This window comes from Mya arenaria, chromosome 17, assembly GCF_026914265.1.
Source record: "Mya arenaria isolate MELC-2E11 chromosome 17, ASM2691426v1".
NCBI classification, from domain to species: Eukaryota; Metazoa; Mollusca; class Bivalvia; order Myida; family Myidae; genus Mya; species Mya arenaria.
The window spans coordinates 15,642,148-15,656,384 of NC_069138.1; the positions used below are offsets into that span (position 1 = coordinate 15,642,148).

The 14,237-nt window shown below is 36.4% G+C and overlaps 1 protein-coding gene and 1 pseudogene across 1 annotated transcript; one reads left to right on the top strand and one right to left on the bottom strand.

Annotated features, from left to right (window-relative positions):
- The window catches only part of LOC128223110 (uncharacterized), a 41,709-nt pseudogene extending 40,604 nt beyond the window's left edge, over positions 1–1,105 (bottom strand).
- A 7,691-nt stretch (positions 1,106–8,796) lies between these two features.
- Positions 8,797–14,211, top strand: LOC128223218 (uncharacterized). Its single transcript, XM_052932509.1, has 2 exons — positions 8,797–9,006; positions 13,594–14,211. The coding sequence occupies exons 1-2, from the start codon at positions 8,797–8,799 to the stop codon at positions 14,209–14,211; spliced, it is 828 nt and encodes a 275-aa protein (XP_052788469.1).
- The last annotated feature ends 26 nt before the right edge of the window (positions 14,212–14,237 follow it).

The following is a 14,237-nucleotide window of genomic DNA, read 5'->3' on the forward strand; positions in this document are numbered from 1 at the left end:
GAACATCACGTGGCGGTGAACATCATACATCACGTGGCGTGAACACTATACATCACGTGACGTTGAACACCATAAATTACGTGGCGCTGAACACCGAGCATATCGTGGCGGTGAACACTATACATCACATGACGTTGAACACCGTACATTACGTGACGTTGAACACCATTCATTACGTTACGCTAAACACCGAACATCACATGGCGGTGAACACTATACATCACGTGACGTTGAACACCATACATTACGTGGCGCTGAACACTATACATAATGTGGCGGTGAACACCATACATCACGTGACGTTGAACACCATACATTAAGTGGCGCTCAACACCGCATCACGTTACGATGGACACCATACACCGCGGTGAACACTTGGCGGTGAATATCATACAGCACGTGGCTGTGAACATTTTAAATCACGTGGTGGTGAACATCATACAGCACGTGGCGATGGACACCGTATATCACGTGGTGGTGAACACCATACACCAGGTGGCGGTGAACATCATAAATTACGTGGCGGTGAACTCAATTCATCACCTGGCGGTAAACATCATACAGTACGTGGCGGTGAACATCATACATCATGTGGCGGTGAACTCAATTCATCACCTGGCGGTATACATCATACAGTACGTGGCGGTGAACAACATACATCATGTTGCGGTGAACACCATTTATCACCTGGCGGTAAACATCATACAGCACGTGGTGGTGAGCATCATACAGCACTTGGCTGCGAACATCATACATCACGTGGCAGTGAAAACCGTTCATCTCCTGGCGGTGAAATCATACAGCACGTGGTGGTGAAGATCTTACAGCACATGGCGGTGAGCATCATACATCACCTGGCGGGGAATTTCATACATCACGCAATCATCGTTTGGTTTGCTTTTTAAAAAAGAAGAAATATACAGACGAGTTAAGTGGTACCGTGGTTGGTGAGATTCTAGAAATCGGCGATCCTTGGTCACTTCCTTTTCCGGTAGCCTTGTCAGGGCGTTCCTTTGTTTTCCTTGTACTGTTCATTCTATTATTCCTTAAAGTTTCTTTATGGTTTGTTAAACTTGATCAGAAAAAGTAATGTCAGAATGTACGTTCTCCCGATAAAGACAATATATGTGCACGTCACGGTGTACCTATCAGATTTCGCTTTTGTCTTAATTATAATTATGAGGCATAAAACAGACCATTCGTATTTGAAACATAATACACGTAGTGGTAACGTAATCTATTCTAAAGCCACACACAATTATTTTTGTTAAACGGATTTTCAAGGAAATAAATTTGGTCGAGCGAGCGAAAGTAAAATTAGAATACTTGTTTTATTTCAAAGATATTTTAAAGATATAAAGCAAAATAAAAACCGCATTCTGAAGGCGAGCAAAAGTTGTATATTTTATTTATTTACCTTCACATGTTTTATGCAAAACAGATATGAAGGTTTATACAGGTACATCATGAAATCAAATCACTATAGCAATAGTTGTACATGAACAACGTTTGAAATCGAAAGAACTCTTCACTAGTTGTACTGTTTTGTTGTAAACAGAATGTCACACCACCGTGTATTATAGTTTAGTACATTGCTACACACTGAGATTTTGACATAAGGGAAAGATAGATGGTTGTTCACCAGCAGTTTATGCGAAGGACCCAGGACATGAGGACATATAATCTGAGTATAAGGTACTTCTCGAACATGCCACTTGTAAATTGAGTGGTGGAAAGCTGATGTTGATTTCACAGCATTTTACCCAAGGAGTCAGTTAGTCAAAGGTCAACTGTTAATCTCTGGAGACAAATTCTTAAGAACAATATGTTTACTGTCATGATTGATACAGGTTGCCTATCCAATGGTTTGTCTTGTTGATGTCCCAAGATGCTGAATATTTCATGAAACTGCTTAGCACAATCACACGCTTTCAGAGTGCCTAGAATTTCTTTTTTTCTAGGTTTGCCTTATGAAATAAAATTAAATATAATAATGTAAGTCATGATAAGTCGGACCGCAAAATAATATCCGAAACCTCAACATCTCCAACATAAAGACAGTAATTTACCACGACAGTCACTACTTTACTATTTGGTCTTAATCAACCTGGTTTCAGGTCCAGTCTCAGGACAGCACGCACCATATGTATGCGTTAAACACACAATTCAGACAGGTGGACAAATACGTTATATCCAAGAAAAGAAGTGTTGTTGGTGTTTTTTCGATTCGTTATTGTTATCGACCTCCGTTTTCGCCGGGAATGATATCATTTGCCGGTTCAATTGAAAACCACTTTTTGATAACAAACTGACTTATACGTTTTTCACATAGAGGCATTAATAATTCTGATCAGAAAATTGAAAGCATACGTTTACATTTCTGGTGTAAACGTTTTAAGGAATACTACGTTAAAAAGTCAGTCTCGGCAAAATTCTAAATGCGGGCGCAAATAAATAATTAAAGTACTTGTTTGCATTTCGGAAAAAAGAGGTGTGATAAATCCGACGAATAATTGAGCAATGTGCTGTGGCCTAAGGAGTTTCATAAAGCACAACCTCAAGATTTGTATTTATTTGTAATTTCGTTGAAAGGTAGACCAGTGTTGACTACGTAACTTAATAATATAGGTAGACTTGTCTCGAGAATTAATCCAGAGTTAATTTGCCTTAAACAGATTATCCTGTCACGGGTTATAGGGCCATTTCACCAAGGATTGTTTTGGTCCCGAGAGTACTGGATCTCTTTTTTAGTCGATCGGCCCTATTTTTGCAAAATAAGTCGTGAACCTGCGTGCACTAACGTGCATTAACCTATACCTTCGGGGTAATATCTGGCGCGATCGCATTAGTCCCCCGAGGGTCGGGTACCTAAAAAGCGAGTTGAAAAACAGTAGCCGATCAAAACAGTCGGCCCGGCGTCGTCTTGGTCGTCCGAGGGTCCTCTGAAGGTCCACTTGTCTCACCCGCCCTATGGAGCCCTCTGGAGCCCTCTGGAGCCTTTTGGAGCTTTCGTTTAGCCTCTGCAGCTCTCTTCCGAGGGACGTGCGTAGTGTCGTCGGAGTGTAAGCACCAGATGCATATGTTTTTCTTCAATATAATACAAATTATCTCCCTTGATTAATTGACTTTGAAACTTACTGTCAGACTATCAATATGGCTTTAGAAGTAAACGAAGTACTTCTGATTGCATATTTGTTTTATGGTCTATTATTAACAAAGTTATTAACAATGATAAACGAAAGTTGTATTGTGCATTTGTTGATTTTCGTAAGGCGTTTGATGTTGTTTATCGGAATGGTATTTGGCTTGAGCTTATTCGCTACGGCGTTTCTAGTAGGATGGTATCAATGCTTAGGAAAATATATGATGTCGTTGCTTCATGTGTCAGAGTAAATTCAGACTATACGGATTTCTTTGAAAGTCATATGGGTGTAAAACAAGGGGAACCACTCTCTCCACTTTTATTTCTGTTTTTCATTAACGATATGCAACAGCATTTGGATAGCGATGACGTAGATGCTGTTACTAGTGATGATATTTGTATATTTATGTTGTTATTTGCAGATAATACTGTGTTCTTTTTATATACTGCTGATAGTCTGCAAACATTGTTAAATAAACTGTATAATTATTGTAATACATGGGGTATATCTGTCAATATTGAGAAAACTTGTGTTATGGTATGTAAAAAAGGCAACCATTTTGAAAATGTAGATTTATATTACGACGGCAAGAAATTAAATGTCGTTGATAAATTAAGTTATCTTGGAGTAAGGCTTTCTCGCAACGATACTATATTACAGGCTCAAAAGCATTTATCTCAACAAGCCTTAAAAACACTGTTTTCCTCTTTCTAAATTATTTGAGCTTGTTGTGCTTGATATAAGAGATAAGCTCAAATTGTTTGATGCATTAATTACTCCAATACTTAATTACGACTCGGATATTTGGGGATTTCATAAATCGCCCGATATAGAACGTGTTCATTTTATTTTTTAAAACATATCCTTTGTGTAAGACAACAAATTAGTAATGTCACTGTATACGGCGAATAAGCAAGATTTCAAATGAATGTTTTGCGAAAAATACGTATTTTGAAATTCTGGTTTAAATTAAAGAGTAAACCTGATTCACTTGTATACATAGTTTATATATGAAAAATGAACGTGGTCAGTATATTAATACATGGTCTTTATCTGTACAAAAAATGCTTAATGAACTCGGGTACTCGTTTTTATTTGCACTTGATGTTGTATCACAAGCATAATATGATAATAATAGAATGATTATGACGAGGTTAAGGTGTTCAGCACTTTGATATTGATAGAAGAAGGCAGATAGATAAATATTGAAAGGGAAAATAGAATATGTACTAAATGTAATATGAACTGTGTTGAAAATGAATACCACTTCTTACTTATATGTCCATTTTATCGTGATCTTAGAACATCCCACTTGCCTAAGTATTATGCACGTTGGCCATGTTTGTCCAAATGTGTAACATTATTGTCAACAACTAATGTAAATATTATCAACAAAACCGCAACTTATTTATATCAAGCTTTTAAACGACGAGGTTACTACTTTTTCATGTTAATACATGACTTAAATAATGATATGCTTAATCATAAGATGATCTTATCAACCCATATAGTTTGCATACTTTTCTCCATAATACTATACAAAAATTATGCTGATTTATGAAATTTCACCACCATGCTTGTTTATTAAGTGTTATGGCAATGTATTTAATGTATTTTGCCAATGAAATATTGACTTGTCTTGACTTGGTTTGGGTTCTGCATGAAAGCACACATAGGTTTATATCACAGCAACTAATTGACGCGTGGCAGTATTCGATTAATTTAATCCTTAAATTGACTGATTGTCGCTAAAATGGACATTAACATCCAATTATGGCGGATTCGCATTGGGACTTCTCATGCAGGAAATACAGCGCCCGGAGCAAGTTGACACCATTAGAAACCGCGCCCTGCCACAGGTAATGCATGGCCGTGTGAATTTTGCCACACCAAACAGATACAGCGTACTTGCGACTCTGACCCCCATACCGTTCGGGGCAGACCGATAATTAGATCTCCACCAACTCCCCTTGAAGAAACTGTGTTAAAACGCTCAAGAGAGTCTGAGCCACTAGAGAACCTTGCAGCACCTCAAACAAACACCGCAACGGTATACGAGGATGTCGTGCAGACAGCGACAGAGAGTGACTAGGCCAGGACAGAGGAGTGCAACCTAATGGCAGTTTTTTTTAATAATGCATATGTGTCAACATGCCAAAATTTTGGTCAAAATAGTAAAATTAATTTTTTAACTTTAAACGTCTGTGGAATAGTATCGAAGCAAATTTGCCCAGGAATTATTTCTTTTGTTAATACATTTGATATTATTGGCTTCTAAGAAAATAAAACAGATTGCTTAGACCAAGTAGAAATAGAAAATTTTACTTTGCACATTAAACATCGACAACAGATTGTTAAACGAAAATCAGGTGGTTTATGTGTTGGATTAAAAACGATTTATTACCTCATGTATCCGTAATTGACACAGATTGTAACCTTGTGATGTGGTTGAAGTTATCTGAAAAGTTTACTGGTAAAGGGGATATTTTACTAAGCGTGGTGTATCTGCCACCTGAAAACTCGAATTACGCGATAGATGACCCTTGCAAGAGCAAAATATTGTTAACAGTGAGAATATTAATAATGATGTAAATAAAATTGGACAGGTTTTTCACGACAGTGCCAAAACGTCTTTCGGTCCGACCAACTTATCAAGACAGAATATAACCCAAAACAAGGGTAAAAATAAAGTTTGGTTTAATAACGAATGTAAAAGTGCAAGAAAGAATTTCCATAGAGCAAAATGTTTGTATAAACTTCGCAGGGATCCCCACCATAAACAAAGTTTTAATATTGCAAGTAAACACTTTAAGAAAGTTTTAAACACAAACTATAAAAAAACAACAAAGATTAAACGCTTTTAAATTAAAACAGCTCATCAAATCTGACCTTAAAAGCTAATGGAAATATATAAACGTTCGAAAGCCTAACAACTGTTCTGCATTACTAAATGTAATGATTGATCATTTTAAAAATGTCAACTCGGGCGATATAAGTGAAAATCATGCTGTTATCACTACGGATACAAATACGTTTGATATTAAAGCAGATGTAGATAACCACAAGCTAGATAACGAAATAACACTTGAAGAAATTATAAGTGCTGTTAGAAATTTAAAAAATAACAAGGCATCTGGCGATGATAAAATAATAAATGAATACCTGAAATATTCTTTTGATATCACGAAGATTGTGTATCTTAAGCTATTTAATATTTCTTTAAAACTGCAACTATACCCGGAAATTGGACAATTGGTGTTATTAACCCAGAGTATAAAAATAAAGGTGATATGTGTGATCCCGCTAATTATCCCTCAATAACACTGCTAAGTTGCTTTGGTAAGCTATTTACTACAGTTTTGAATAATTGATTATTAAAATTTATTGAAAAGTACGATTTGTTAAGCGAATTTCAAACTGGTTTTAGACCAGCACATTTAACAGTCGATAACATGTTTGTTTTAATATGCTTATAGAACACATGTACACATCTCGCAAGAAATTGTTCTGTGCCTTTATTGACTTAAAAGGTGCCTTTGATTCTATTAATAGATACATGCTATGGTTTAAACTACATGGACATAAGATACAAATGTTAAATGTTGTTAGGAACGTATTGTGTATTTCTTTAGACCTTGCGGTCAAGGATAACCCGTGAAAGTGCAAGCACTTATTTCCAACGGGGTCCTTTGTTTTTGCTGAAGGGACAGCACGCTGAAGAGACAGTGGTTGGATACAAGGAAGTCCGGGTGCGATACCCTAGCTCTTTTTCGAAGAGACCCCTTGGTTCTTTTACGTGCTCGGTGTAAAGCACCGATACACGGGGTACAACTTTCCTGGGTTAAACCAGTACTGAGTACACCACTTTTCCAAGCACTACCCTTTAAATGCCGAGCGCCAGGCAAGGGAGCTACTTGTACCAATTTTTAACGTCTTTTGGTATGACGCGGCCTGAGGGATCGAACCCACGACCTCCCGCTCCGTAGGCGGACGCTTAACCACTAGGCCACGGAGACGGTAGAACATGTACAAACAAGCAAAAAAGCTGGGTAAAAGTAAATGGAACAAAGTTGGACTATTTCCCTTGTTGTGTTGGAGTCCGGCAAGGAGAAAGTTTATCTCCTTTACTGTTTTCATTTTTTGTAAATGATTTGCATCAATAAAAATATAGTAGTATCTCAGTAGCTTGGTTGTAAATGGTATTGTTATTAATAAACATCAGCATGATTACAGGCTAATTGATTTTTGTACTCCTTTATGCGGACGATACTGTTATATTGTCTGAATCTGCTATAGATTAACAGAATGAACTATACCTATATGAGAGCTTTTGTTTACAGTGGAATTTAACTGTTAATACCTCAAAAACTAAGGTTGGCATTTTCTCCAGAGGTAGACTAAACCACCATACGTTTTCTTTATGTAATGATACAATAGATGTTGTTACGGAATATAAATATTTAGGAGTTATTTTTGCTAAAAGTGGCTCGTTTTGTAAAACAAAGGACTATATTGCAAAACAGGCAACAAAGCAATGTTCTGTTTGCTTAAGAAGTCAAAAAAATATGTTTATCTATTGATTTACAAATAGATTTGTACAACAAAATTATTAAACCTATATTGCTATACATTTGTGAATGCTGGGGATTTGGTAACACTTACATACTCGAAAAGGTCCAATTGAAATTTCTAAAATATACATTAAATGTTAAAAGTAGTACGCCCACATGTATGATATATGGTGAAACGGGTGTTAAGTCTTTGCAAAGATATAGATTCATGTATGGTCAATTACTGGTCTAACATGATCGTTCCATCTTGTCATAAACTCTCAATCTCAGTATACAACGTTGAGTAAATTCCTGTATTCTGCCAATGTTAAAGCTAATGACTTCAAATAGATTAAACATCATAAGAATATCTTCATCAAATGTGGTTTTATTAATGTTTGGCAAAGCCACGAATTCCCAAATAAAAATGGTTACAAAAGAGTGTTAAGCAGACACTTTCTAATTTGTTTTTAAACGAATGGTACACTACTGTGAACTCTTCAGGTAAATGTGTAAATTATAGATTGTTTAAAGAACGTATTGAATTTGAAAACTATCTTGTTAAAACACCGCCAAAATTATTGAACTATGTTATACGATTTAGAACAAGAAACAATCATTTTCCACTTGAAGTAGGTTGTTGGAGGACTATAAACATAAATGACAGAAATTGGCACCTTTGTGATTGTAATCGTATTGGTGATGAGTTTTCATTATTTGTTAGAGTGTAGTTATTTCATTAACGAAAGACGACGTTTCATTGATAACTTTAATTTTAGAACCTCAAATATGTTGTCATTTAAACGTGTTATGAAAACCCAGAATGTATTCTTTTTTCAAAGTTGTGTACATTTATGAAATTTATCATTAAAAAAGTTAATTTTAGAATATAATGTACTCCTCTTTATACCATGATGTTAATTATTATATTATGGTTGAAGTTCATTTTTTAAAGCCTCTTTATGTGTAACTGTATAATATGTTCATTGCAATTCTCATTTTGTCATGCATGTATGACACGAGTTTACTGAAAAAAACTTGAAACTTTATAGCCAGCGAAATGCAAAAAATCGCAAACACAGGTGAAAATAAATAAAACATACATGTCACTGTGCACACGGATTGTATTGTTCCTACGTTTAGCAGCTCAGTGTACAGAAACGAATCCGGGCCCTGATTTCCGAGAGCGATCCCAAAGGACCAAGTCCACAATTAAAGTCCCGCACCGTGCTACTGGAGGCAAATCGACACCTGAAGTTACCCAGGAGTCGAGACTCACGCCACCGGAGGTTCAAAGCCATGTGTTCATGCCGGTAACCAAGCATCAATCAGCAGCTGGTTGCACGTAACTACCTCAGGCGATAAGGGTGATGCCAGTAATGACCACACAGAGAACTACAATTCACCTTCGGACGATGAATTGGAAACAAGCGACATAAACTTAGCGTTCATTCTACTGGAAATCCGCCGCGATGTGAAGAAAATGAATTTTAAATTCGACAAACTTGCACAATCGGTAAATGACTTAAAGCGCGAAAATAAGGAAATTAAACAACATAATAAAACTCTTTCTGAAACTGAGAAAAACGTTTTTGTCAAACGTTAAATGACAAAATGAAAAGTTATGAGGAAAAACTCTCAGAAAATACTTAACTTCAGAAAGAACATGATACATCGCTTCGGAAAAATGACTTGAAGTTTTACGGTACAAATTTTACAGCACCGGAAACTAACTCACAGTCCGAGCAAAAAGTACGCCAGCTCATATCTGGATAACGTATCGTTTCAAGCGACATGCAATTTGAATATACATACAGGCTTCCATAAAAAAAGACCGCCTTATACTAGCAATGTTTTCCTCACTCAAGCAAAGGCAAACGATTATGGACGCTGGTAGGGTAGTGGAGGACCTTAGAGAACGCATTGTTAAATCCCGTACGGCACTTTCCTTGAACAATGTATAAGGCAAGGAAAATCAGCTCGATTTAAATACGATCAACTCGTAGTGGACGGCGATATATCTGAGTATGACTATGTATCCAAGACCCCTGTTGTAATTAGTAAATAGGGAACTGGCCGAAGTCCAAAATGAAGCTTTGTATTTTGAAAATAGTTTGAAGTCGATTGCCGTTTGTTCCATGAATATACAAGGTCTAAATAAATACTCTAATGAGTTTAAACTAAACGAATTTCTGTCGCGATTTTGATGTGGTAGCGTTATACGAAACATGGCAAACTAAAGCACAAAAATACCAGACACTTTAAACGGATTTTCTTGTTATGAACAGATGCGGAAATCTAATAACAAACGAGGGTCGGGGGGCGTAGCTGTTTTTATCAGAGACAGCATTAGCACCTGTTTTAATAGAATATACGAACAATTCGTTGAATGCATTATTTTTCATACTGGGCAAGAATTTGAAGGATACAAAAATGATATATTTTAATATTTACATACATATCGCCGGAACGATCAGCTATCTACGAAAATTAAAATAGTGACGGTGTTGATATTTTACGTCAAAAACTACTCTTGATTACGTCAGATTTTCCTTCAGCGACGATATTGTTAGCAGGGGACCTAAATGCTCGGACAGGAGATCTCAAAGACTTCATTCCTTATGATGATCTGGAATATACATTTGGGGAAACCTCATATCCTAGGGACAATTTTAATACGTCAAGGGCACCCAAAGAATACACTTTAAATTATTTTGGTTCATCATTAATATAAATATTTTGTAACTTGGACGTTCATATCTTGAATGGCAGAGTATATGGTGACGAAAATGGTGAATTTACATGCACGGCAAATGGTGGAAAAAGTTTTGTTGATTACATTATTGCATCAACGTCAGTTTTTGAGTATATCGAACATTTTGAGGTAGGCATGGAATCGTTTTCAGATCATTTCCCATTAAAATGTATATTAAACCTCGAAAAATCTAAAGCACGTGATGCTTCGAATATTGTTAAAAGTTCGTATCATAACAAATGAAAAGAAACATTAAAAGACACGTTTTTAGAACATTTTTGTCGAGACTATGATGCTTTTGAACAAACTGTTTCAAATGAAAATGCAAAAACCAAATTAGCAGAATTCATCAGCTGTGTGAAGTTAGCTAAACATACGACATTGGACATTTGAAATTCAAGATCGATTGTTGTGCTGGCACGACATTGGACATTGGACATTCAAAATTGAAAGTCGTGCTAACACGACATTGAACTTTAGACTTTCAAAAATGAATGTCGTGCCAGCACGACATTGGACATTGGGATTTCAAAAATGAATGTCGTGCTAGCACGACATTGGACATTAGACATTCAAAATCGAATGTTGTGCTGGCACGACATTGGACATTGGACTTTCAAAAATGAATGTCGTGCCAGCACGACATTGGACATTGGGATTTCAAAAATGAATGTCGTGCTAGCACGACATTGGACATTAGACATTCAAAATCGAATGTTGTGCTGGCACGACATTGGTCATTGGACATTTGAATTTCAAAAATGAATGTCGTGCTTGCACGACATTGGACATTTGACATTCAAAATCGAATGTTGTGCTGACACGAAATCGTATATTCTGTAAAACCTATAAAACTTCTGTCGTATGTGATGAAGACGTCATTTGGAATTGTGTAATGTCAATGCGGTTGATTATAAAACGCTTTGTGTAATACTGTCGACTTATGAATATCAAAAAGGTTTATCAAACACATTATTTCTTATAAACTTGACTAAATGAAGACGACATAGCATGTTCGACAAATTGAGTCGATAAATAATAAGTCGACAGGCAGTAATAGGTTACTTGATCGACTCATTGACACTATTTCGTGTTTTATTTTCCAAAAAAACAGATAAAATAGATGTAGGAACGATTACATTAATACTTGTTGGAATGGATTTGTATATTTTCCATGTCATTATATACTGTGAATATAACTATCTTCACTTCGTTTATAAATGGTACTGGATGTGTAGCAGGGGTGTGTAAACAATTAAGCTTATTAAAAATATGCCATTTTGAAAGCATTTTCAATGTTTATCTACATATAATCCAAGACCATTCATAAGTATATTCATTTGAATCTTTCTCTGCATATGTGATATCATATCTATCTGAATCATGATTAAGTTTCAAATATTGCGATGTTGGTGTTAATACATTTTAGAATGGTTCATTGCTTTTGTGATATCTAACCCTTTTAAAACAAATATAAGACAATATCTCAAAAAATTAATTCCGGAAATTGCATGCCATAAAAATAAAGTCGGTAGAAAACATTCATTCATTTATAAAACATGCACTGTTTAAATCGCTAAGGCTAGAATGCTTTGAAACTGCATGGTTTGATAGAATTCGAACTCTTGGATTATTTTACTGTATGATGTCTGATGTTAGAGAGAGACAAATATTTTCATTAACAAAGTTTCTACATAAAGCTGACATGTTGAGGCAAACTTTTATTGAGGGTAATAGACGTGGCTAGTTGTTGTATGTACGTCTTGTATTTTGAATAATATTTAATATATAATACAACGAAATGGAAACTGAATATGTTAAGACAATCTTTTTTTTTAAAGCAATAACATTTCTATATATACATAAAGTATATTGACGTTTGTAAAGATAAGTATACATGTCATTGACAATATGTTGTTGTTTAATCTCTTCTAATCTACATTTAAATGCATGTATATGGAACCTGTGTATTTTGGAGCGGTGGCCTTGAATTGCAAATAAACCCGTATTGTATTGTATTGTATGTTGAGACTTCATATAACGGTACTCAACCAAGTAAGTTTATTAACGGTATTTTGCAAATAATGGCCCTTTTTATTCCACTTAGTAATTCTAGTTAAGTTTTTGCATGTAAACACATTGAATTCAATATTTCAGCAAATACATCATATAATGCATTAAAAATTTATAAACAGGCTCCAAACCACTAAACTTCGTAATTAATCAACTTTATTATGAATATAATGGAAATAATTGCCTTTCACAGAACTGCCCGACATAGAAATACTGATTAATGTCTCGCTTGCAATCACATATACGACACGTAACTCAGCAACTGCCTGATGTATTGAAACTTAAAACAATCATGAATGATAACATTATCTTGCCTACCAAAAAAAATATTTTATAAAAAAATTATTTAATGAGCACGTATATTGAGAGCTAGAATAGTTTACAAGTGAATCTGGTAAGTAATTTTGCATGACATATATATACACAAGACATTCGTGTTTTGGTAATTGCAATAATATTAACGCAAAACTTTTTAGACGAAATCATTTGCATATCTAATATAAGGGATGTACAACTGATTGAATGGGTTATTTTGGAATTAAATTACTTTTGCCGACTCCCTGCCGCTACATATTCGAGACTGTTATCCGAAATCATAGCACTGAAAGTGCTCAGATACTTGTGGAATACTATAGTGGTTGTCGTGACTGATTTTAATGACGTAACGCTTTGAAGAGAGAACCCACGTGACTTATTTGGTAAAGTGCGCGGCAACAAATGTCAACAAGTCTCGATTCAGGTAAGGTTTTTAAAGATAACTTCCTTAATATTTGGAGAATTTTTGTGAAATAAAGACCATAAACCCCGCTTTATCCACGGTAATAAAGAACTTTCTCTAATATCCTAAAGTTTTCCTGAAAATCTTGACCAACTGATTTCTCAGAGTTGAAAATATGGCGTGTCTTAAGATATAACGGAAACAATTTTCAAGAGTATTTTGCACTCTATTGTTACGACGAAGTTTATCTCTGGTTTCTATACCATCCCCAGTCTCTTCATCCACTATATCATCCCCTAACTTTCGTCAACCACTATACCACCCCATTCTCGTCACCCACTGTACCACCCCCAGTCTCGACATCCACTTTACCATTCCCCAGGCTCGTCACCCACTATACCATTCTCCAGTCTCGTCACCCACTGTACCATTCCCCAGTCTCGTCACCCACTATACCATTCCCCAGTCTCGTCACCCACTGTACCACCCCCAGTCTCGTCACCCACTATACCATTCCCCTGTCTCGTCATCAACTATACCACCTCCCAGTATAAACACCCACTATACCATCCCCACGTCTCGCCACCCACTGTACCACCCCCAGTCTCGTTTCCCACTATACCATTCCCCAGTTTCGTCACCCACTGTACCACCCCCCAGTCTCGACACCCACTTTTCAATCCCCCAGTCTCGTCATCCACTATACCATTCCCCAGTCTCGTCACCCACTATACCATTCCCCAGTCTCGTCACCCACTTTACCATCCCCCAGTCTCATCACCCACTATACCATCCCCAGTCTCGTCTTCAACTATACCTACTCCCAGTATAAACACCCACTATACCATCACCACGACTCATCACCCACTATACCATCCCCACGTCTCGTCATCAACTATACCACCTCCTAGTATAAACACCCACTATACCATCCCCACGTCTCGTCACCCACTATACCATCCCCACGTCTAGTCACCCACTATACCATCCCCACGTCT

What these genes read in the sequence shown, in the direction of transcription:
- LOC128223218 (XM_052932509.1), top strand. Translation starts at nt 8,797, where the DNA reads ATGTCACTGTGCACACGGATTGTATTGTTCCTACGTTTAGCAGCTCAG. An exon ending in AAAGCCATGTGTTCATGCCG is followed by an intron (nt 9,007 to 13,593) that starts GTAACCAAGCAT and finishes TACCACCCCCAG; the next exon opens with TCTCGACATCCACTTTACCA.